Source organism: Meles meles, chromosome 1, assembly GCF_922984935.1.
Source record: "Meles meles chromosome 1, mMelMel3.1 paternal haplotype, whole genome shotgun sequence".
Lineage (NCBI taxonomy): Eukaryota > Metazoa > Chordata > Mammalia > Carnivora > Mustelidae > Meles > Meles meles.
This window is the reverse complement of record NC_060066.1, coordinates 112375444-112399512: the sequence shown is the minus strand read 5'-3', so window position 1 is coordinate 112399512 and position 24069 is coordinate 112375444. Positions and strand designations below refer to the sequence as shown.

Here is a 24069-nt window from a genome sequence, read left to right as displayed (position 1 = left end):
GATAATTTTAGAGACTTCAGTTTTTACTCCAGGTGACAAGGGAAGCCATTAAAGGGTTTTAAGCAGGGGAATGATCTGATGAATAATAGTCCTATCTGACTTTTGAAAAGATCGTTGTGGCTATGGTATTGAGAATAGGCTGTAGAAGGAAGGACAAGAGTACAGGCCAGGACAGTGATTAGGAAGCCATTGTAGTAGTTAACATAGGAGCTGGTGGTGATGAGACTAGGGTAATAGCAGTCAATGATACTGGGATAAGCAGTGAGGGGACACCAATGAAACTGCTGATGGATTGGCTGTGAAAGGAGCCAATGAGAGAAGGAAAGGAATCAAGGAAGACCCCAGGGCTTTTGGCTTAAGAAGATGGAAGGATGGAGTTCTCATACTTGAGATAGGGAAGGCTATATACAGAATAGTTTTGAGAGTGGAGAGTGGAAGTTAATTTGGGGCATTTTGTGTTTGAGATATTTGTTGAACATTGCCAGTGGCAATATCAAGTAAGCAGTTGAGTATGTAAGTCTGGAGTTCTGGAAAAACATTGCGCTGGAGATATAAATATTGAAGGTATCAGCATATAGTTGGTATTTAAAGCCATGAGACTGGATGAGATCACCAAGGGAGTTTGACTTACCAAGGGGGAGGAGAAACGGACCAAAGGCTAAGCCTGGGTCATTCTAACATTAACAGTTGGGGGAAAGGAGGGAGAACCAGCAAAGGAGAAAGGGATTGATACAACCAGTGAAGTAAGAGGAAAACCAAGAGTCTGGAGTTGTGGAGGTCAAATGAAGGAAGTGTGTAATGGAAGGGGAGGGGACCAACATTTTGAAATGCCAAATCGTGGTCAAGTAATATGATGACTAAGAACTGACCTTTGGATTTAACAACACAAATGCTCTTCGTGATCTTGATTGGAGTCATCTTTGTGGACTGATAGAGGCAAAAGCCTGATTGAAATAGTTTAACAACAACCAGGAGGAGGAGTTGAATCAGTGAGTATGACCCAGTATGTTGAGGACTTTTGTTGCAAAGGAGAGCAAAGAAACAGGAAAGTATCTAGTAGCAGTGTGGGGTCCGTAGAAGATTATTTTTTAAAAGATAGATGAATGATAGCACATTTATATAGCAACAGAATTTTCCAGTAGAAAGTGAAATATTAGTAGAGGAGAGAGGGGAGACTTTCTGGACATTATTTTTTTTTAATTAAAGGTTTTATTTATTTATTTGTCAGAGAGAGAGCACAAGTAGGGGAGTGGCAGGCATGAAGAAGCAGGCTCCCAACTGAGCAAGGAGTCTGATGTGGGACTCGATCCCAGGACCCTGGGATCATGACCTGAGCCGAGTCACTTAACCAACTGAGCCACTCAGGTGTCCCTGGATGGTTTTTTTTGAGCAGTAGAGAGAATGAGCCTAGTGCATAGGTGGGAGGTTTGGCTTTAGACAGGAGCATGGACAATTGATCTGTGGTCATAAGTAGAAAGACAGAGTGTGTGAGCACAGATGCTGGTGAGTGGATTGATGTGGCAGTAGGAGACTGTCAGTTTTCTTCCAGTTATTTCAGTAATCTTAATGAAGTCGGAAGCAAGCTTTAGTCTCACACTGTGTATTTGCAAACATGTTCCTGGAGTGAGTCACTCCCCATCATGTGTGCTCATTCCTGCCGACACATCCTTGTTCACACCTGGAACCCCTTTTTCTCTGCCTATCTGAACCCTATTCAGGTTTCAGAATCCAACTCAGATTGCATCTGCTCGGGGGAGCCTTTTCTCATCACTACTGCCTGAAATCATCTTTCATTCTGCTCTTCCCGCAATTACAGTTCAGATGCATTATTGGTACCCATTATTTATTTATTTATTAGAAGATTTTATTTATTCATTGATTTGTCAGAGAGTGAGAGAGTACACACAAGCAGGCAGAGTGGCAGGCAGAGGCAACGAGAGAAGCAGGCTCTCCACTGAGCAAGGAGCCTGATGTGGGACTCGATCCCAGGACCGTGGGATCATGACCCAAGCTGAAGGCAGCGGCCCAACCAACAGGTGCCTCCCATGGCACCTGTTATTTAATCCCCAGTTGGCAATCATCTTTCCATGATTGTACTTCTTATCTCCTTCTAGATTAGAAACACTCTGTGGTTTGGATTGGTCTCAAACTTCCTCTGTAGCTCCAACATAATCTTCAACAGTGTTGAGCCCATCATGGAAACTTAGTAAGTTTGTTGATCAATTTCAAATGCCTGGAAGTTGTCAGTGAGAACCATCTCATCTGTACAGAAAAGGTGGAAAGGGGACTTCCTTTGCTGCTTTCTCTACCTGAGAGATCCAGAAGCTGGTGTTTCAGCTTTTTTTTTTTTTAATTTTATTTATTTATTTGACAGACAGAGAGATCACAAGTAGGCAGAGAGGCAGGCAGAGAGAGAGGGGAAAACAGGCTCCCTGCTGAGCAGAGAGCCCGATGCGGGGCTCGATCCCACGACCCTGAGACCATGACCTGAGCCGAAGGCAGAGGCTTAACCCACTGAGCCACCTAGGTGCCCCTCCAGGTGAACATCTTAGAACTGAGCAGTCTCTCTAAGGATTGGCAGAAGTGGAAATCCAATGAACTGAGAAAAGAAGTTATAAGACAAGGAAATTCTTGACATTGAGAATTGAGTGGGTTGTATATCTATTTTGAACATCTTTTCATTTGCTAAATATATAATATTCTTCTGTGTATGGGCACTGTGCTAACAATGGGACACAAGGGTGAGAAGACAGAGGGGGTCCTCCTTCCTGACTTGTGCTGTTCACTGTCTGAACAGAGTTTGAGTAGTACTGTGATCTGCCTTTTTTTTTTTAAGTTTTATTTATTTATTTGAGAGAGAGAGATAGCAAGGGAGAGCACAAGTGGGGAGCAGAGGGGAGAGGGAGGGACACAGGAGTAAGGAGCAGAGGAAGAGTGGGAGGGTGAATCAGGCTCCCCAATGAGCAGAGAGCCCAACTCAGAGCTGGATTCCAGGACCCTGGGATAATGACCCGAGCCAAAGATGCTTGACTGACTAAGCCACCCAAGCACCCTGCGATCTGACTTTTGTTCAGTCACCTGGTATCACTTCTTATCAACTCCCTAGATAGTTTTGCTTCACTTATAATTAGCTAGAGTCACTTGTATTATGTTAGTTGATGAATGCCATAAGCCCATGAAAACCCTGAAAAGTGCTCTTACACCGCTGAGCTAACCGTGATGCAGGTCAGAGCATGTCTTCATGCAATGTACTTGAAACTATTATGCCTTTTACCTAACATCTTGCAGAGCAGCCCTGTCCAACAGAAATGTAAAAGGAGCCACAGATGTACTTTACAGTTTTCTAGTGGCCACATTACAAAAGAAAGTAAAAAGAAACACATGAAATGAATGTTAATAATATGTCAAAACATTATTAACATGAAGTCAATATTTAAAAATTATTGAGACTTTATATATTCTTTAGTCGTGGTTAGTTTTTGCAACCCACTGTGTATTACGTCTTTGAAATCCTTACAGCACATCTCAGTTTGGACTAGTCATATCTTAAGGGGTCAGTAGCTTCATATGGCTCGTGGTTGCTATCCTGGACCACACAGCTTGGAGTCTACAGTCCAAGCACTGCCCCTGGCCCCAAGCAGAGGTATTAATTCAGAAGAGTTGCCTGACCAGAGTGCCCGGCTTCAGGACACAGTGAAACTTTGGAGGAGTGACTCAGGTGTTTGAACTTCGATTCCAGTTTGTAATGCAAGCTTCAGGGTGAGAAATGGACTCTGTCCTGCGCACTTCGCAGAACACTAACGAGTGGCTTTGTCCTTTTTAGAGAATGCATTGAAGCAAGTGTCAATCCAGAATTGAGAGCTGAATTTGGACATGAATGTCAGATCATGTTAGATTAGATGCCACAGGTAACTTTAAAATATTTAGTAAGCTGTTGGTGTCCTGTGCGCCAGCGTAGCTATAGAAAAATTAATATAGATTTTATACTTTTAACTCCAGAGTAAATTTTTACTTACCCCAATTCTTTCTCTCTCTCTCTCTTTTTTGGTTTTTTTTTTTTTTGTTGTTGTTTTTTTTGGTTAGTGAGATTTTATTTATTTATTTGACAGGGAGAGAGACAGGGAGAGAGGGACACAGGCAGCAGGCAGAGGAAGAGGGAGAAGCAGGTTCTCCGCTGATCAGGGATCCCGATGCGGGGCTCAGTCCCAGAGCGCTGGGATCATGACCTGAGCCAAAGGCAGACACTTAATGACTGAGCTACACAAGCAACCCTACTTATCCCAATTCTATACTTGCTGGCCAAAGAGAAGTCACAGAAAGCCCAGAATGGTTCCCCTGAGCTCCATTCCTGAATAACTGAGGGAAACAGATCATTCTGGGTAATCCTTTCAGCCCCTTCGGTGGGGCTGCATTCCTGTCTCTATACAAGGTGTCCTGGGGATTGCCGGGGTTCTAGCCTCAGCCCTGGCTCTCACAAGGAGGCCTGCACTTCACTAAATTAAGCCCAGCCGAGCCTATTTGTGAACAGAGAGGCTCCAGCCAAAGTGAGAGAGATTCATCTTGTGAAGGAATGTGCTGGGAGGGGGAGAGAATCACTGAGATCATTGGTATTTCTGTGTATGTTTTCTCACTTGCCAGCTCAGTTGGGCCACATCAACAGAGGCTTCTGGGACTCCACCAAGATTTTTAAACGGTGGCTGAGAAGGGTTTAAGTTGCAGATCAGTGCAAACACCAAGGAGTGTGTATATCAGGATCTCTGAGCTCAGAGTCTAAATAAAACAAGCCCAAGACACCTCTCCTATTTTCCCCCATATTTTAAAATAGACTTTGTCTTTTAGTACAGTTTTAGGTGCAGAGCAAAAATGAGCAGAAGGGGGGTGCCTGGGTGGCTCAGTGGGTTAAAGCCTCTGCCTTTGGCTCAGGTCATGATCCCAGGGTCCTGGGATCAAGCCCCGCATCAGACTCTCTGCTCAGTGGGGAGCCTGCTTCCCTTCCTCTCTTTCTGGCTGCCTCTCTGCCTACCTGTGGTCTCTGTCTGTCAAATAAATAAATAAAGTCTTAAAAAAAAATGAGCAGAAGGTACATTGGTTTCTTATATACTCCCCCTCTTCTCTCCCCCACAGGCTCCTGCACCACCAAAATGCAAAGACACCCCCCACTTTTTTTTTTTAAAGTAGGCTCCATGCCCAGTGTGAAGCCCAGTGCAGGGTTTGAACTCACAACCCTGAGATCAAGACCTGAGCTGAGGTCAAAAGTTAAACACTTAACTGACTGAGCCACCCAGGTGTCCTAAGACATCTCATTTTCCCCTGTCTTTTCTTAGGTTCCTAAACTCAGGGTTGGCCAGAAAGAGTGCTCTGTCTTTTCTATGATTCATGCATCTTACTCCGTTTGGGGAAACTAATGCTTATTGAACACCCACCATATGTTAAATATTTTCACTTATGTCTTTTCCTTTAATTTCTCAATATCCTTGAAAGTGCTGTTAGCAACAAAACTTCGATTACATGTTTTACCTCTAGAATGCAGAAGATGAACTATGTGAAACTGTAAAAAATGGCTGAATATTCGCACTTTCATGTGATTCAACCTAATAGAACGTGAAAGAGTTTGTATTTGAACCCGAGAGAGTTTGTATTTGAACCTAGGACCATTTAGTTCTAAAGTCTAACCAGTAGTGTCTAAATGGGTGTCTCTTGATCAGACAGGGGCCTCCAAATGTGGGGCAGCAATTGGGCGGAAGCCAGTGGCACAGTGAAAGAATTCACTTGAGGCAGAACAAAGGAGATAGTAGTTTATTGAATACACCACAAGGGAGCAGCAGGCAGGACAGCAAAGGAGAGACTGTCTGCAGGGAGGCAGTGGGTGGTGGCTGATTTAAAGTGGGAAGGTGAGGAAGGATGGCCACGAGTGGAATCTTCCCTTTTTTGGTAACTGTGCCTGGTTGTAAGCAGCCCATTGGTCAGTGAGGGCCTATGGCTGTGTTGAGGGGCATTCCCTGAGGGGCTTGTCTGTATCCAGCCAGGGAGTCGCCATGGGTCCTTTCTACATTCCATCCCTTAAGCCTACAAGAGGCCTCTACAGACACTTCATTGTACCCCACGCTGCCCTGAGTACCACCTTCCTTTATGTTCCCTCAGCAGCTCTGTGGTTTCTGCTTTATAGGCCTCCTCCCTGAAAGATTAGAATGAGGGAGCTGAGAGGAAGGGCAACCCAAGGTGGGACATACCTGAGTTGAGTCTAGGAGTTATTTCTTTGAAGGTTAAAGCTAGAAGTTACGGGATTTGTCTATGTGCTGCCATTTATACCGCCCATGCATGCATTTCCACTCAGCTATCTGATGCTAGGTCTCCTCAGTTTCTGTTTTGTTCTGTTTTGTTTTTTAAGATGTCGTTGGGGCTCGAACTCACAACCCTGAGATCAAGCATGCATGCTCCACAGACTGAGCCAGTCTAGTGCTGATAGGTCTTCTCTGCTTACCACACTCTATTATAATCGTCTGGTTAATGGCCCCTATAGGCAGCAAATTCCCCAAGGACTGTGGTTGGGACTGCCTTGCTCTTTCTAGTACCTATTAGAGTACTAGAATTGGGTGGAAATACACATCTCACAAGTCAGCTACCCTGTCTTCTTCCCAGTGAGCACCCTTTCTGTCTCTCTCTCTCTCTCTCTCTCTCTCTCTCACACACACACACACACACACACACACACACACACGAACCCTGGCTGCATCTGTCCAAATACCCAGTCACCTGAGAACCCATCTGTGGCCTCCATGTGGATTCAGTCTGTGTTTGTCTAACCAAGGTAAACTGAGCTAGGAAGGAAATGGTATAGTTTTCAGGCCTCTGCTAAGGACTGACAAGTGTAGGGCTTGAAAGAGTGACCTGAATAGAGGAGTTTTGTTATTTGAATGTGGATCCTTGTATTTTGTACTGTATAAGTCAAAACTTTTCCACTTGGTTTTTTCCACCTCTTTAGGGGACTAGACACTAAGGCAGTCTCTGGCAGAAGAGTGCCCTTGTCTTGTGGTCTTCTGGTCACTGAAGTTGAAGACACTGCCGTATTGTCCTTTCCAGGACAATGAAGGACACTTGTCACATGTTGGGACAATGTATGTGTCTAATTTGGGGCTTCACTGTGCTAGTAGATGACAGGAGAAAGAATAAAGTCTGTCCTCTACCCTAGGGTCTAAGAACTTTATGTTTTGCATTTGAACACATTCTGGCTAAGTGTCTCACATCAACTGAAATGAGCAATGGGGGTTGTATTATAATTCTTATGGGCAAGAGGGGGAGGCTCTGATTTAAATTAATTGTATAAAAACAGAAAATTTGGGGGATGACTAGTTCAGCATCACACAGTTAGTTAATGATAGAACCAGATATTTAGACTCACTAGAGTTCTATTTTTGCTTTAAAACTGGGTGAATGGAAAGTAACTTCATCTACAAATAACTCACTTGGAAGCTACTCAAATGTGTTTCTAGGGATTTGTAGGGACCAGTCATTTGTCCCTTGGTCAGGACACATAGAACCCCTTATGAAAATAGTCAATACTTCATCCTGTTTTATAGAGCTATAGGGCTTTGCCCCAGTGGTATCAGAGAGGCCCAGAAAAGAAATTTACTCTGTATGCAAAAGTATTTATGAACTACACTTTTCCTTGAATGTTACAATTCTAAAAAGAAGAAAATTTAAAATAAAGCTCACCCACTTAGAGTTAGTTTTCACTTTGAATAATTACATATGATAAGAGGGTCTGCTCATAAGATCTGGAGACTCTTTCCTGCTAACCTATTTCTTCTTGAATCATTTTAAATCAGAATTGATTTAAAGTGAGATCTGGCCATATTTATTTTTGTTGCAAATAAGGACTCTTCTATGGAAGGCTGTGCTCCTCTCTGGCATATAACCTACTGTCTTACAAAGACGTGATATCCATTTCCTTTACTCACTGGTCCCAATTCACACCTTGTGACACAGAGAACTTCCTGAGGTCAAGAACGGCAATGGGAAGAACTTTGGTTCCAGCAACCTTTAATCTCTAACACATACTTTGCTTGCTGGTTTTATCAATGACTGTATGCAGTCAAGCTTTTTTTTTTTTTCTTTTGTTTTAAGTGCCTGCTCTTACCCCAGCAGCAAATTATGAGAGATATAAAATAAGACATAGTCTCTGTTCTCAAGGTGCTTGAAGAGTAATTGAAACACACACACACACACACACACACACACACACACACACTTGCGTGAATATGAAGTTATGAGCAGTGGATCGATTTGTAGAGTTAAAATGGAAGTCTTGGGGTGCCTGGGTGGCTCAGGTGGTTGGGCAACTGCCTTCAGCTCAGGTCATTATCCTGGAATCCTGGGATCGAGTCCTAAATCAGGCTCCCAGCTCCATGGGGAGTCTGCTTCTCCCTCTGACCTCCCCTCTCATGCTCTCTCACTCTCTTTCTCTCTCAAATAAGTAAATAAAATCTTTTTTTTTTTTTTAAAGTGGAAGCCTTGGAGAGGCGTTAGGTAATTAGTTACCACTGGTTGCTTTTAGCCCAGTTCTGTGTTGGACCCTGCAGTAAACACCAGGGTGGAAATCAGTTCAGGAGAATCCTGTATTTAACACTGATTGCTGTCAAGACTCTGGTCATGCAGTTTTTCTGGAAACAAGACAAGTTGTGACACAGAGAAAGTCTGATTAAACACAGTTGATCTTCAAGCTCATCATTAGCCCAGTTCTCAAGCTCTAGGTACTAACGTTATAATGAAGGTTTATTTTTCCCAATCATTTAATTTTAGCTTCATCAATGAAATTTTTCTTCACTTAGATGGGTGAATACTCCTCTGGGGACATGTAGAAAAAGAAGCTCTCTCCCCTCGCCAGCCCAGCCGCGCCTTTCTTGAGTACAAAAATTTCCTCAGATATCGTAACCAAACGCTGACAAGACTTGGTGATAAGACAAGCAAGCAGATGGGGTTAATTTGGGATCCACTCCAGCTGTACTTAGAATTGGACAATTTACATATGAATATTTGTTAATGGAGAATGAATAAATGGGATAAATCAATTTTTCTGCAGAAAGAGGTTACAGAAGGGTGAGGCCATAATGCTGTCAGTTGGTTATGAACTCGCATTTCCATGTGGTAGATTTTGTTAACACCGGTGAAAGTACTTTGATCCCCTGGAATTATTGTTATAAGATTCAGGCTCTTATCTTGTGGAGATGAAACTCTTTTATTATTATTATTATTTTTAAAGACTTTATTTATTTGACACAGAGAGAGAGAGATACAGTGAGAAAGGGAACACAAGCAGGGGGAGTGGGAGAGGGAGAAGCAGGATTCCCACCCAGCAGAGAGCCCGATGTGGAGCTCAATCCCAGGACCCTGGGATCATGACCTAAGTCAAAGGCAGACGCTTAATGACTGAGCCACGCAGGCGCCCTGAGATGAAACTATTTTAGCAGTTCTACCTGAACTTTATAAACTTTATTGTCTGTTTGATTCAGTGGACTCAATACCAAAGCCTGGAGAAGTAGCTCTATTTTTCATCTTTCCTCTTTCTTCTTTTCTTTCCCTGTTTTTCCTTTGTCTTTTCTACTTACCACAGGAGGATAAAGCTCACGGGAAGACTGTTCAGATTGGGTGTGTCTTCATGTACAGTGTCTGGGATAGCCTAACTTTGGCGTAGTAACTTTCTTTCCTTTCCATGATGTAATGTTAGTTTAACACAGGATTGGTTGAGAAGTTCAGCTGTCCCAGTCAGAGAGGGTGAATTTTTGTTTTTATGGTTAATAATAGCTAACATTTTCTGAATGCTTACTGCATGCCATGGATTGTGTAATGTATGTTTTGTGCATTTCACTTTCTTTCATTTAATTATTTCATTTAATTCATTTAATTTCATTTAATCTTCTTAACACCCTAGTAAGAGTTATGGTCCTCCGTGGATAGATGAGGAGGTTGAGGTTTTTCTCACCTTCAGGGCCTGTGTTCTTGACCACTATACTTACACTTAACTGCGTAATGTAGCACATTCCCTAATTCTATAATTTACCACATTCTACTAAATCAAGCAAAAATTGGCAGTGCTTCCTGGGCTGGTCTCTGGCTGAAATGCTGGAGCAAAAATGGACTGCTACATTCTATTATTATTTTTATTTTAGAGGAAGTCTTCGAGTTTCAGTTTCCTCATCTTTAAAATGAGGGACCTGGAATCTTTTGCCAAATTAATTCAAGTATTGACTTCATTTTCTTATCTAGGATTTGGAACTGAGAGAGCCCACAGAATTTGCATCCTCCATTTTTTTCCTTTTTCCTTTTTTTCTCTTTTAATTCCAGGGTAGTTAACATTCCATTTTTTCTTCCTTCAGATTTAGATATTTTTCCTGGTGGGGCAGAGATCTCTTGACTGGCACCTGTTAGCCAGTGAACATAAGGTTGTTGAGCAGCTGTGTGCAAGGCAGAGTTCTAGGTGTTCTAGGTGCATTTATCTCATTGAATCTGCACAAAGCCCCCTGTGGAATAGACTTCATTATCTTCATTTTTTTAAAGAAAAGCAACCGCACTATACCTGTGGGAAATACACTGAGATGCACGTGATGGAGTCCATAACATACACTGATGAAATGTTTCCTGTGTGTACACTCTCTAGTGAGTACATCCTCTGTGTACGCTGCTCTTAATAAAGCAAAGCCCTGACTAGTATTTTTAGACTCCTCGTTAGGTTCCCTGACAAACCTGCTCCTCTTTTTCTGTTCCCTATTTTAGTTAATAGTATGCATTACCACCCACATGCTAGAAGTCTCAGCATTGTCTTTGCTCCTCTCTCTCTCACACACACACACACACACACCAGCAAGCCGCACAGATTTCCCCTTGGAAATGCCTTTTGAGTCTTGCTCCCTCTACCTCTTTGACCCCAGACGGTCCCTGTCTCTATTCTGAGCAGTTGCTTCCTGACTCATTCACCTTTTTTACATCTACTGTAAACTCCTCCCTCAACACAGACCTGATCATGGCAATATTTTGCCTAAAGCTCCCTGATGAGTTCTTGTTGTCTACTGACTACTATTCAGTTGTCTTAGCATGGCTTTCACAAACTAGTTGTAAACATTTTCAGCACTGATTTCCCACTCTTCACCGTTCACCAGGTCATTCAAGCTGTATTGGACATTCCGTGGACAACATTTCACCAAATCTGTGTTCATATTTTACTTCTCCTGGGATTTTATTTCCCTTTTGTGTTTGTCAAGTTGTAATTTGTTGCTGTTTCACCTCAACAAAAAAGGTCTCCTTCATAGATTTACCATCAGACTCCCCTATCACCTTAAGCAACTGCAATTTTTGAAAATCCAGTTTAACGGTAACGGCAGTGTATTGCTTTCAAAAACGTTCGCAACATAATTTCTTTAAATAATTAAGTCCCCAGTTATATTTAAGTTATAATTCTATATATAGCAATTTGGCTTTCAGAAGCAGATTTATATGGGTAAGAAAAAATTATTTTAATATACGCGCTATCCTCTGATGCTTCGGAGAACAAACAGACTTTGGTGGTGTTCTTCATCCAGGGGCAAGAATGAATGGCTTGGGAGAACAGCTGAGTAGCTCCAGGGAAATCCCAAAGCTGCATAGTCCATTTATCCTTGACTGGGTTACTGATCCATCTGAATCTCATTTATGTCATGGATTGTGAAGAGGGCTGGGATAAGATGAGAAGTAGCCCAAGGCAAGACTCAAGTAGGAACCTGGTTTCAGGACAGAGGGTATGGGACAGTCAATGACAATTAATACCTGTGTGCTTTTCAGAACATCGAGCTGAAGGTTGAAGTAGAGAGCCTGAAACGAGAACTCCAGGACAAGAAACAGCATCTAGATAAAACATGGTGAGTTGCAGTTTGAAGCAGTTGAACTCTTGGTTCTTCCAAGAGTCTGGTTTATTAATCTGAAAACAGTAGATTTGGAACCAAATTCCTTCATCTTAACTCTGGTATGTGATTGTTGTGGCCAATTTAGAAACTCAGACAATGTGCTTTCTTTCCCTTTAGCTCTTCCTGTTACTAGATCTGACAGATCTTGAGGTAGATTGGGAATTTACCTGGTTTAAGATTATAAACTTCATATTCAATAGTCAGCTGGTAACATCAAGGGCTGACATAGATTTGGGGAAAAGTGGACACTCTCATACACTGCTGGTGAGAGTGAATTATGGCAACATTTTTGGTATGTTTAAAAACAAACAAACAAAAAAACCTAGAGGTTTATATACCAAACTCTTAACATTACTTGTATCAGGGAAATGAGATTAAGAGTTTTTGTTGGGGAGAAGACTTGTTCATTTTTTTCTTTATATACTTTTGTATTGTTAAAATGGGTACTTTTATAATTTATTGATTTTGTCATTAAAAACCCCTTAGTTTTCAATAACAAGTATTGTTAAAATTGCTATTAAAATAATTTTTAGATTCTATTCTGGGATCTGTATGCATTTAATCTCATCTGGCATTCCTTTTGTCTCTACAGTATTGCTTTTTTTTTTTTTAAGATTCTGTTTATTTGTTTGACAGAGAGAGAGAGAAACAGTGAGAGAGGGTACACAAGCAGGGGGAGCAGGAGTGGGAGAGGCAGACTCCCGGCTGAGCAGGGAGCCTGATGCAGGGCTCCATCCCAGGACGCTGGGATCATGACCTGAGCTGAAGGCAGATGCTTAACAACTGAGCTACCGAGGTGCCCCTCTATAGTATTTCTTGATGTTTAGGATGACGGTCCAGCAAGATCAGAATACTCAAAATCAGACTCAATTGTACACATGATGCTGGTATTACTAAAGATTTACTAAGTCATTAAACGAACTAACAGACTTTAGGAAAACTTATGATTGAGAAATTAATTTTGAGATTTGTATGCTTTTAAAACATGTTTTATGTCAGTTTAACTTCTAATTGGGTGCCATTATCCTATTTTTAGAAATGAGAAAACTAAGGTACATTAAAGTCTTCTCAAATGAGTGGCAGAGCCCACATTTCTGGCATCAAGTTCAACGCCCTTGTGACTTTACAACAGCTGTAGTCTATTAAATCAGGCATTCCCTGCTGAGTTACTCTGAAAATGTGTAACTTCCATTCTCAAGATATTGTAGTTAGCTGTTGTCTGTTGCATTTATCAAGGAATATGAAGTCAAAGTTAAAGTTGATGATTCTTGAAGTCTGCCTTGTTTGCAGGTCTCGAGTTATTTTCTTGAGTTGTGTCCCTTGTACAACCAAGACCCTCTACTCCCACCCCCAATCTGTATAATGATGTGGGAACTCCAGAAAATAGAGCCTCTGAGATGGTACCGAGTAGTGTCCACTATCAACCAAAGAATCCCATAATTTGGGAAAGCCCTCTTTGGTCTTCATAGACACAGACTTGTGGGTCAAAACATTAAAGTACACTGGGCTTGGTTAGAGCAACTTTGATTTATCATGAACTTATGAAGGCATAATGTTGTTTTCTGCTTTGAGAACAAGAAGATGATCCATGGTTCTCAACAAATGGCTTAAAACAGGAATACAACCAAACCGGAATTAAGATCATTCAGCACCTGATATTGCCTCCAAATTGTTAATCCTCAAATATCCAAGGGCAGCTGTCGTTAGTTATAAATAAGCTGGTGACACCTTACCCGCTTCATGCTAGTGCCTGGACATTCATTCCTAAGGACATCAGAGAAACAAAGCTGAGCCAGAACCCTGAGTTTCATAGATTAAATGTCTGTTCTCTGCATGGGACCATGGGGAAACTGGATAGGTAACCCAAATTCAGGACAGCCTGTGGGTTACTGGTTGTAAAGGAAGAGAACGTTTCTGTGCGTGTCCAAATGGATATTCTGTCCCAGCACCCTAAATGGAAGGAACATTTTAAATTCAAATAGCAAGAAAGACAGGGAATTAGCAAAGCACTCTGGGAAAACAGTCTAAATGGAAGAGACCAGGGACGGAGGAACACGGATGTTGAATTCTGAACCATTTGATGCCTGCCCAGCTCCCAAATGAAAGATTCTCCTTTTGAAGTGATAGCGATAATGAAGCCTCTAGGAAGTCAAGTGTAATCCGATTGACAAGCAACAAAAAAATTAAGGTTCCTGAAAGATTACCTGAAAAGTTTGGAAAAAGCAGTTCCACAAGTAATTGCAGAGGGAAAAACACTCCATTTTTTTTTTTTTTCTCATCAGTGTGACTCTGAATTGCTGAAACAACCTAAATGGGTCCATCTGGTAAATTATATGACTAGATCTGACTGGTGAATACTCTGTGGTTTCAGGGCTGATGTGGAGAATCTCAACAGCCATAATGAAGCTGAGCTCCGGCGCCAGTTTGAGGAGAGACAGCAGGAGACGGAGCATGTTCATGAGCTCCTGGAGAATAAGATTCAGCTGCTGCAGGAGGTGAGCAGGACTTTCAGAGATCCATGGCTCCGGACCCCTTTTCATCCATTTCCCGACTGCTCTGCCTCCTGGAATTCACCTTTTCTTTCCCTTCTTTCCTTCTCAGACTCATCCAAGTGTCCACAGTCTTGGTCCTAACCTGGGTGGGACTTTGCAGCCTCTGCAAAAAAGTTTTCATTCTTTTTTTGTAGGAATCCAGGCTAGCAAAGAATGAGGCCGCGCGCATGGCAGCTCTGGTGGAAGCAGAGAAAGAGTGTAACCTGGAGCTCTCTGAGAAACTGAAGGGAGTCACCAAGGACAGGGATGAGGTACCAATGGACGGGGTTGATCCTGACCAATACACTGAGACCCTGGCCCAGCGGGACAAGTAAGTGCCTCTGGTGCTCTGTTTGTCACTTGTCTTTTGCTTGTTCTTGAAGCGACAAAAGCATACATCAGCTGTGCTGGTCCATTTTAGAGTGGACCTAGAGACATGGACTCACTCAGTTATGTTTATTGAGCACTTCTGACATGCCAGACACTGGCCTAAACACAAAGGTTATAGAGATGAAAGACCCAGGTCTTCTTGGTAAAAAACATGTTATGTGATTTTAAGAAGTTCTCCGATAGAAGTAGCGTGGGATGCTCTTGGAACACTGAGGATTCTCATCTGTTCCAGACTAAAAGAGTAAGGTGCCATTGAAAGTTTCCTGGGGGCAATGAAATCTGAGCTGGGTTTTGAAGAATGAATAGGAGTTCAAAGAAACAGTGTAGGAAAGGGGTAGGAAAGGGAAAAACTCTGTGCCGATGAGAAATTACGCAAGGGAGGCAGAGGGAATGGCATGTTTCAAGATCAGCAAGTAGTTCTACATAACTAGAGCAGAGGGTCTGGGAAAGACTAGTGGGAGGCTAGCTACACTGGGAATAAGGTCTGATTGTGCTGGCTTTGTATGCCATAAGGAAGTTGAGTTTTCTTCTAAAAGTAACTGGGCAATTGTTGAGGTCACCTCTGTTTAGGTTAATGCAGCAACTTCCTAATTATTTCTTTACTTCCTGTCCTGCCACTCTCTATTTTATTATAATCTAATAATTCAGGAAAGTTCTGAAGTGGAAAATTCAACAGTATCAAACTGACACATAATTTAGGCCCTTAGATACATGGTACTATGTGGCATAAAAAGCATTCAGGAGTTTTTAACTGGATAGGTGAAAAACACACAGTGTACCTACAATGAGTAATGTGATCTTTTTTTAAAAATTTTTTTTTAAAGATTTTTATTTATTTATTTGACAGACAGAGATCACCAGCAGGCAAAGCAGCAGGCAGAGAGAGAGGAGGGGAAGCAGGTTCCCCACTGAGCAGAGAGCCGGATGCGGGGCTCGATCCCAGGACCCTGGGATCATGACCTGAGCCGAAGGCAGAGGCCTTAACCCACTGAGCCACCCAGGCGCCCCAGTAATGTGATCTTTTTGAGCCACAGGTCTGATCATTTAAAATGATCATTTAAAATGACTCTCCAGAGGCGCCTGGGTGGCTGCATCAGTTAAGTGTCCAACTCTTGGTTTTGGCCTAGGTCATGATCTCAAGGGTCATGAGATTGAGCCCTATGTCAGGCTCTGTGCTCAGTGGGGAGTCCACTTGAAGATTCTGTCCCTCTGCCCGTTACCCCACTTACTCTCTCTCCCTCAAATAAATATTTTTAAAAAATTAAAATAAAATGCTCTCCAACACCTTCAGGAGGTAAGATCCATTCTTCTTAGCATGGTTGTCAAAGTCTTTTATGATCTGACCCCTGATTTTTCCCAGACTCATCCCCACCTTGACCCCTTCACACTTCACTGGTACATGACTAGTAATAACAATGATGACTAAAGTTTTGTTCACTCTTACAATACAACTGAGCTGAGCACTATAATGTTGTTTAATTCTCCTAACAACCCTAGAGGTAGGGATTATTATACTTTATAAATGAAGAAACTGGCATTGAGAAAGTTGTGTAACATGGCCGCAAGCATTGTAGGCATCTAAATCCTGAATTCACACATCGCCTCCAGAAGCAAATGATGCTATGTCAGGTCTCCTGCATTTTGCTTATGCTCTTCCTTCTGTGGAAAGCATCTGCTGTGTTTTTCCTTCCTGGTGAACTCCTATTAGTACTTCAAAACTCACACAGGCATCACTTCTGTGAGTGCTTTTGTGACAGCAGAATTAAGTCTCTATATTTTTGCCTTGTTTTATATACACAACCATTATTGTACAGTTCTCAGCGTGACATTTTATTTGATTTCAGATTTTCCCTGCTAGATTCCCTGAAATTCTTGTCTCATGTCCATATCCCAACAAGCACTTGTTAAACAAACAAAACATGTGACCAATAAGTTAGGGAGTTTATATCAAATAGCCTTATCAACTTTGTACTGTAAAATAGGAGAATAGATCATCTATAGAGACTGAGGGTCAAAGGGATAAGTAAGGTTGGAGGCTTGAGAAAAAAAGGAATGTTCTAGCATAGATACCATGGGGGAATTTGATATGGAATCCACATTCATCATCATAATTTATTTTTTTTATTTACTTATTTACTTATTTATTTGAGAGAGAGAGGCAGTGAGAGAGCATGAGAGGGGAGACGGTCACAGGGAGAGGAAGACTCCCTGTGGAGGTGGGAGCCTGATGTGGTACTTGATCCTAAGATTCTGGGATCATTACCTGAGCTGAAGGTAGTTGCTTAACTGATCCACCCAGGTGCCCTACTATTTTTTTTTTTTTTTTTTGAGAGAGAGAGAGAGCACAAGCAGGTGGGGGGGGCAAGGAGGAGCAGAGGAAGAAGGAGAGAGGGAATCCTAAGCAGGATCCACACCCAGTATGGACCCTGACTCAGGGCTTGATCTCACCCCTGAGATCACCCTTGATCTCACCCCTTGAGCCAAAATCAAGTCGGGTGCTTAGCTGACTGAGCCATCCAGGTGCCCCTCATCATCATAATTACTATTATAGCTTGCATTTGCATGATATTTTTAAGTTTTTAAAGTTCTTTTAAAGTTCCTACACAAATCTTAGCTGACCCTCACAGCCTTAATTAGTTTATAATTTATAAATTAATTTATAAATTTTACATTTTAAATAAATTCTAAAATTTAAATAAATTTATAATTTGTCTGTGTGCTTCCTATTTGACTTTTGGGCACCCCTCACATTTCTCCCAACTATTTCCCTCCCAAGGTATTATCCCTGCCTTCCACACCTACATAAGAATAATAATGACAATTGGAAATATTTCATTTAGTACCAGTGTGTTTTCCAAGGACAGGTATCTCTAGTACTCTAAGACTTAAGAGAAACAGCAAGATATACTTAGCACTTGCACATAGAAGATGAGGAATAGCTGTTGATTGGAAGCTGTAGTTTTTATACTTCAGCACGCTGTGCATGGTCTGATAATCTAAATCCAAGTCTGAATTTCCAGCCTCTTCTCTAGCCCTCACCTCTCTCCTGCAGTCTTTGTTCCAGTGACTCTTCCCCCAAAATATCTTGTATCTTTATGACTTCGTTCCTTGGTTCAAGTTCCTCCCTGTACCCGGAAAACAGTCCAGTTTTCCAAGTCTTGTCTCCTGAAGTCCCACAGACTGTTTCAAGTTCAGTGACTCACTCTTTCTTCCTACAGTTCCATGGCAGCACTCAGTGTACTCTATATAATGTGGGTGCCTGTATCATGGTAGCACTCCTTACATTCTGTTCCTGTTGTTTTTGTAGCTGTGTCTCGCCACTCCCCAAACCCCTGACATAACACACACACACCAAAAGAATTTAAGTTTCAACAGGGCAGAGGGTTGTCTGGGTGGCTCAGTCGGTTGAGCATCCAACTCTTGATTTGGCTCAGGTTATGAGATCTCAGGATTGTGGGACTGACCCCTGCATCAGGCTCTGTGCTCAGCTGGGAGTCTGCTTGAGATTCTCTCTCCCTCTTTCTCTGCCCCTCCCTCCTGCTCTCTTTCTAAAATAATAAATAAATCTTTTAAAATGTTTCTACAAAGCAGAGATTGTATGCTTTCCAACTTTATATTCCCAGGTATTGGGTAGGGTGTGTGAGTTTATATAATGGTTATCCAGAAATTATTTCTTGAATGGAACAATAACAACCAGAAACATAGCTTCTGGGCTCTTATTATAAGAGTTACATACCTATGGTCTGTAGATCCATGGGTCAGCTTCAGGAGGTCTGTGAACCTAGTGAATATGTAAGCAGAAGGTCATTTGTGTTCATAGTAGGGGGCTACAGCAGAGAATACGTGGCCTTCTGAGAAAAAGTATGAGTTCCGTGACCCACAAAGGTAAAAACTGACTGGACTCGATTATGCTGTCTTTGGAATGGGCTGAGTAATAAAGGCAATAATAGTATCATGACCGTAAGTGTTATTCTGACTCTTTCTTTGCTCCAGAAGAATTGAAGAACTGAATCAGAGCCTGGCTGCCCAGAAGCAGCTCGTAGAGCAGCTGTCTCAAGAGAAACAACAACTGCTCCGTCTGTTGGAGGAGCCAACTAGCATGGATGTGCAGGTGAGGTGTGGGCAGAGCTTTTTGCCTCTGTGTTCATTATCTCTTGCTGCGTAAGAAATGACTACAGATTTAGTGGATTAAAACACGACATACATTCATCGTCCCACAGTTTCCGTGGGTCAGGGGTCCAGGCATGGCTTCACTGGGTTCTCTTTGCCAGCGTCTCACAAATCTGAAATCAAGGTATGAGCAAACTGCTTTCTTATTGGGAGAGTCACTCAGAGAAGGATCGTCTTCTAAGTCCCCTCAGGTTGTTGGAAGACTTTATTTCTGGGTGGCTGTAGGGGTTGTGGCATCTTGCTTCTTCACAGCCAGCAGCAGAGAGAAAGGGGGTTCATTTGCTTCTCTACCTCTACATAGTCTTTTAAGAGACCTACTTGATTGGGTCAGGCCCACAGTTCTAACCCTTTTGGTTAACTGAAAATCAACTGAGTAGGGACCTAACTGTATGTATAAGATCCATTCACTTTTGCCATGTAATGCAGCACACCTATGCAGCGACATTCCCTCATCTTTGCCATGTTCTATTCCATAGAGGCAAGTTGTCCGTCTCACTCACACTCAAGAAGTAGGGATTATGTGAAGATGTGGTGGCTACCAGCGGGTGGGAAGCACTGGGGCCATTAGAATTTTGCCCACCATCCTGAGTGATTTATAATTATACAGAATGTTTAATTGGGTTCTTTCTCTGTTAATGTTGTTTTTATTTATTTATCATTTTAATTCCAGTATCATTAACCAACAGTATTATATTAGTTTCAAGTGTGCATAATGCTGTTTTAATATTGAGGAATTCTTACTGTGGTATAAAAATTGTGTTAGTCTATACTGTTGCCCTTGGAATTACCTCAGAGGAAACTCCCCTCTTCCCTTCAACTTTTAATTTTCTAAAAAGGTATTTCCTAAAAGAACCCTAGAATATATCTTTGCCCAAGCAGCATAAACAATTACTGAGTATTCTTACAGGTCTTAGAGCAGTGAGGTTTAACTTCTTGGTTCACATCTAGAGAGTTGGGAGTCAGGATAAAAGGAACAGGGAGGGGGTGCCTGGGTGGCTCAGTGGGTTAAAGCCTCTGTCTTCAGCTCAGGTCATGATCCCAGGTCCTGGAATCGAGACCCGCATCGGGCTCTCTGCTCAGCAGTGAGCCTGCTTCCTCCTCACTCTTTGCCTGCTTCTCTGTCTACTTGTGATCTCTGTCTGTCAAAAAAAAAAAAAAAAAAAGGAACAGGGAGAAGAACTAGCCTAAAGCAGTGCTTCCTATCTTTTCTGTGTCATGGCACAAACAGGAAATGATAATATTTGTAAGGTACAGTGGTAAGTGGATGGAACTTCTTACTTGGAGGTCGTCAGTCTGGGCGCTTGGGCCACGACAAGGGCAGAAGAAATCACTATTTCAGCTGTACTTGTAAACTTCTTGGACTGTGACTCCACTTTGGTTAGAAAGCTCTGGTTAACAAATTCAGGAAATGATGCGTATACATGTAATTAGGCAGAGAGGAGGGGAAAATAAAGTTCTTAGGCTTTTTACAAGATACATAATGAAATAGCTAGAAAGTTTCCGAAGGGACTTTTATTCAAGCACCATCACCATACAGCATTATTTTAGTTCCAGGTGTACAAAATAATGATTCAGCAATTCTATACATTTCTCAATGCTCATCAAGATGAGTGCACACTTACTCCCCTTCATCTGTTTCACCCATACTCCACCCCCTCCCCTCGGGCAACTTTGTTCTCTGTATTTAATAAGAGTGTGATTTTTTTGTTTGTCTCTTTTTAGAAAGACTGTTTTATAGGCAAAGACTGAACTCAAAGTTGTCAATTTCTGTGATTGCTCTCCAGGAGGACCACCGCAGAGTGTGAATGGTGCAGGGCAAACAGGTCACAATGAGAATTCTATCTCACTTTAATCTCCTAGACCAAAAGAAAAAGAAATGTTGAAGCACTTTCTTATAACATCTTGGGAATATTCAGTTACATTCAAATGGTTCAGATTATTATAATATAATAATATATATATATATAATATATAATAATATATAACCTAGAAGTGGAGTCACAGGATTTCTTAGATACATATTCCAAGTGCAATTTAAAAATATTTATCAATGAACAACAACTTTTCAATAGCAGTCACTTCAGCACATATTGTAGCATTTTCTGCGGGCTCAGTGCTGCCCTACCAACCTTATATATTAACTCAAATTAATATAAGCCCCTAACATATGAGACATAATAAGAATAATTTATAATAAAATGATGTTTATTTAAAAATATACATTGCACATGTATATATATATATACACACACATGAGTATATACATATGTATAGTATGTATATACATATACACACATACATACACACACACACACACACACACACATGAGCACAATTATATTAGCAGACATAAAGAAAGAGTCAGGTGCTTGTATCTGTAGGGAAAACTAAGTGACTGTCATAGCTTCAAATGTAGCCTGATATAGTCATGTTATACTGTCGATTCAAAAATGGCAAGGGGAATGCCATTAGTAGATGGGGGTGACAATGCCAAGATGAATTGGTAAATTTCCAAACAATACAAAAATCAACACTTTCTTCATTTTCATAGCAGTTCCATTCATGGAAAACTCACTGTATATTAACATTGTGTGTATATATATAAATATATATAGCAGAATTCCATTGTAGGTTCAGGTGATTATATAAAGTTGTATTACCTCACCAGTGCCTCGTGGAACATTTCAAAGTCATTCAGTAATGAAAGCACAAAACAAAACTTCACATTTTAAATCCTGCAGAGTTACCTATAATACTAATACTATTTCTACTACAACCAAAATGGTAACATTTTGGTAATGGAAAGCAACATAATTTTATTGGAAGTGGAAAAAAAATTTTAAGAGTGAGAAAATGCATGTGCGTGCATGTGTGCATACTTAAGTGTGCAAGTGGGGGTGAGAGGGAGAGGCAGAGGGGGAGAGAGGGAGAATCTTAAGCAGACTCCATATCCAGCATGAGCAGGTCATAGGGCTCCATCTCACAACCCTGAGATCATGACCTGATCTGAAATCGAGTCAGACGCTCAACCCACTGAGTCACCCAGGGACCCCTACAGTGAAAATACATTTTTTAAAGATTTTATTCATTTATTTGAGAGAGAGAGAAAGAAAGTGTGTGTAAGATTGGGGGAGGGACCATAGGGGGAGGGGAGAAGCAGACTCCCCACTGAGCGTGGAGCAAGATGTGGGGCTTGACATGGGACTTGATCCCAGGACCCTGAGATCATGACCTGAGCTGAAGGCAGACGCTGAACCAAATGAGCCATCCAGGTGCCCTTGGAGACCCAGCTTTTATTGAGTGTCCATGAAACAGTGTGATGCTGCTAGCCAGTGAAGGGAAGGAGGAATGGAAAAGAGGAAGGATCCATTTTTGAGTCCTGATCCTGCTCTAAGCACTGTGTGGAGGCCTGAACATTCAGTTTTTTTCCAACTTTCATTACAACTTGTGAACTAGGTAGGAAAAAGCTCCCTTTGCAAGTAGGGAAACCAATATTTAGATTAAGTGATGTAACCCAAGTTATTAAGGCAGTAGACAGTGATGTCAGAATTTGAACATAGGTTTATGTGGGTTCATACCTATATTCACACTGCTGTTCTGAAGAGCTAGTGTCACAAATGTACATGTGTGTGACTGACCAAAAGAGATCTATTGACAAAGTTCAAAACCAGCTCTCAGAATATCAGTGAACCAAAATATCTGGAATTTTTCAGTGAAACTACCCATAAAACAACAATTCCTCATTCTTCCCTTTCCTAGTTCCTGATAACCTCTGTTATAATGAATTAATGAATTTGCCTTAATGAATTTGCTTATGTTATGCATTTCATACAGACTGGAATCAGATAGATGATAGATAGATAGATAGATAGATAGATAAATAGGTAGACAGATGTCATTCAGAATTTGGAACAATGCTTTGCCTGGCTCATTGCAAATTATGTAGCACCCATTGCTCCAGTCATCATGGTGATGACAATAAAAACAAGAAACACCCTATGAATTTACAAAATGCAGTTTAGGAGATGGTATAGTCACTCAGTAAGAACCACTAGTCTGGGGGTTGTAGCTTCCAAAGGGTTTATCGTCCAATAAGAGATTGACATGTAAACAAAGAACAAAATACAGGATGATAAATGAAGAGATAGAAATATATGCATAGTGGGAAAGGAACCCACAGATGGCAGGGATTAACTCTACCTTTGAAAGTCAAAGAAGTCTCACCTGGAAGTTCCTCTTGACCTGGACCTTAAAGGCAGAGTATTCTAGGCAGAAAATAGAAATACAGCATAGGCAGGTACAGTATATACAGTGATATGGAACATAGTTAAGGAATTTAAACTGGTATTACCAGTTATATACTAAGTGTTATAGAATGATAGAAGACATAACTGGGACATTCCGTAAGTGTCAAGCTAAGGACTTCCTATTATAAGAAATGGAGAATTAAAGAAAAAAAAAAGCTAAGCTAGGGGGAATAAAAGCATATGATTTGCATTTTAGAAAGACAATCCTGTGGGCTCTTTAGAAGGAGGTCTAACTGAGCAGATAATTGATGTCATCTCATGAGAGCAAATCATGGTTCGACATAGCTATTAACTGCTTGATCTAATCCATTCTTGAATTAGGGGCCAAGAACATTAGAAAACCAATTATAAAGTACTTTGTCTCCCCCCTCTGTCTACAGTCTTGTGTGACAACTCTTGCTGTCTGTGACAGCTGAAGCCTTCGTTGTGGGCATCATCCTTGTCTGCCAGCAGTAGCAGCATCTTACTCCCACTGTATCCTCAACCTTTGTCTGCATGCCATCTCTAACCACAGAAGCCACACCCCCACAATGTGGAAGGCCCAAGTTCATTTTCTAAGCTCTGGGCCTGCTCTGCATAGGCTTAAGAATTCCCTCATCTCCAGCAAAGCCATCCCTAGAGTTCTGGAGACTGACTCACTTTCTCCACCTCCTTTGACCCCTCACAGCTGAGAATACCACAGTTGGGCTTTAGAAGAAGGGAAGCTCATGGACTTTACACATCTAGGTTTGAGTTGTC

At 41.5% G+C, this 24069-nt stretch overlaps 1 protein-coding gene across 10 annotated transcripts in view; it reads left to right on the top strand.

Annotated features, from left to right (window-relative positions):
• LOC123944152 (phosphodiesterase 4D interacting protein) overlaps nucleotides 1-24069 on the top strand; it is a 235459-nt gene that overhangs the window by 107864 nt on the left and 103526 nt on the right. For 9 of the 10 annotated variants that reach the window (XM_046009099.1, XM_046009155.1, XM_046009074.1 and 6 more), the window contains exons 5-8: nucleotides 11812-11888; nucleotides 14305-14428; nucleotides 14620-14795; nucleotides 18848-18965. In XM_046009099.1, the coding sequence (XP_045865055.1) occupies nucleotides 11812-11888; nucleotides 14305-14428; nucleotides 14620-14795; nucleotides 18848-18965 (495 nt within the window). The remainder of the gene's footprint in view (nucleotides 1-11811; nucleotides 11889-14304; nucleotides 14429-14619; nucleotides 14796-18847; nucleotides 18966-24069) is intronic. The other variant, XM_046009016.1, reaches the window with a different exon arrangement.